This window comes from Salvia miltiorrhiza, chromosome 5 (genome assembly GCF_028751815.1).
Source record: "Salvia miltiorrhiza cultivar Shanhuang (shh) chromosome 5, IMPLAD_Smil_shh, whole genome shotgun sequence".
NCBI lineage: Eukaryota > Viridiplantae > Streptophyta > Magnoliopsida > Lamiales > Lamiaceae > Salvia > Salvia miltiorrhiza.
This window is the reverse complement of record NC_080391.1, coordinates 6150259-6152076: the sequence shown is the minus strand read 5'-3', so window position 1 is coordinate 6152076 and position 1818 is coordinate 6150259. Positions and strand designations below refer to the sequence as shown.

Genomic DNA, 1818 nt, shown 5'->3' with positions numbered 1-1818 from the left:
CAACATTCTCTCTCCTCACCTTTTTTGCTTTTTCTCATTTTCGTTTTTTTTTTTTTTCATTCTTTTTAGTTTTTCTTTCATATTTTGTTCTAGCTACAACCATATTTTGAACTTAAGATGTTGTGTGTATTTAAATTTGTGTTTTTAATTTTAGTTGTGTGATGTAAGAAATTAATTTTCAATAAACTGCGCGTTTGAATTTTAATTTTTGTTAGCATAATTATATTAATTTTAAAAGTATATTTATTTAAATAAAATATTTTATTCGTATAATTATATTTATTTTAAAATTAAATTATACTATTTAAATAAATTAATTTGTTCATATAATTATATTAATTTTATTAAAATAAAATATAATACAAAATTAAATACACAAATTTATTGGTAAAATAATAATGATAGTGGGGTCCATGAATAGTTAAAAGTGAGGTAGTGTTATAGTGGAGAAAATATAGGGTAGTTGAAAAAGGAGGTAGTAGATGAGGTGGCACACATGTGGCATCCACTATGGGTAGCACCATAGTGGATGCCCTAAATACGCGACTAAGCATAATTATGTCACAAAACTCGAGCTTCTTAAACATTAATTAATCATAGCCAAGACGCGGACAACATTAATTGAACAAACTTCTTTCATTTTACTACTATATACTAGTAGTATTATTAATTATTATGAAAAACTGTCGCAAACAACAGAGCTTCATAATATGCCGCTTCATAAACCCCTATAAAAGGAGTGCCCCCTGCCCTGCAACTCTGCTACTCAGCTCACTTCACATAATGGCTTTTGTTTCTTTCGCCACTCCCTTTGTCCTTTCTCTGCTCCTCTCCACCGCCCTAGCCACTACTTCCCCACCGCCGGCCGAAGCCCCTCATCCTCCACCACCCCACCACCACCACCACCATCACCCCCCCACCCCACCCCCAACCCCAACCCCTCCTCCCGTTAAACCCCCGTCCCACCCTCCCGTTAAACCCCCGGCTCACCCTCCCGTCAAGCCGCCGGCTCACCCTCCCGTTAAACCCCCAGCTCACCCTCCCGTCAAGCCGCCGGCTCATCCTCCCGTGAAACCCCCGGCTCATCCTCCCGTGAAACCCCCGGCTCACCCCCCAGTGAAGCCGCCATCTCAGCCGCCGAAATACCCTCCAATGAGGAAGAAGGTGGCTATTCAGGGCGTCGTCTACTGCAAGTCCTGCAAGTATAGGGGAGTCGACACTCTCGTCGGAGCCACTCCTCTCCTCGGTACCTTTCTCTCTCTCTCTCTCTCTCATCTCTCAAAGCACACACAAACCCATCTTGATTTTTTTTGTTTTTTGTCAGGCGCTGTGGTGAAGCTGCAATGCAACAACTCGAAGATCAGCTTGGTGGAGCAGATGAAGACCGACAAAAACGGCTTCTTCTTCTTCATGCCGCAGAAGCTGACGACATCCGGGTCCCACAAGTGCAAGGTCTTCCTCATCTCGTCACCCTCGGCGGCGTGCAGCGTCCCCACCAACCTCCACGACGGCGCCGTCGGCGCCATCTTAGCGGCCAAGCCGCCCGTCGACACCCCGCCGAAGCCGCTGCCGTTTGAGCTCTTCACCGTCGGGCCCTTCGCCTTTGACGCCGCCAAGAAACTGCCATGTCACTACTAGCTAGAAAATTACGCTAGCTTTTTACAGGATTTCAATTGGTTGGTGCCTGTGTTTATGTTTGGTTAGTACGTACGTCGTCGTTTCGTGCTTGATTGTGCTTGTTTTCTCTTCTCTGTGTACAATACAATGAAGCATTTGGATTTGGCTGCCGCTAATAAAGTTTGATTAGTTTTTAGAATA

At 43.8% G+C, this 1818-nt stretch overlaps 1 protein-coding gene across 1 annotated transcript; it reads left to right on the top strand.

The window, feature by feature from the left end:
* Window positions 1-690: 690 nt before the first annotated feature.
* LOC130985504 (non-classical arabinogalactan protein 31) lies at window positions 691-1818 on the top strand. The gene is made up of 2 exons (XM_057908503.1): window positions 691-1246; window positions 1325-1818. Exons 1-2 carry the CDS (start codon window positions 784-786, stop codon window positions 1636-1638), a joined length of 777 nt encoding a protein of 258 aa, XP_057764486.1. The 5' UTR covers window positions 691-783; the 3' UTR covers window positions 1639-1818.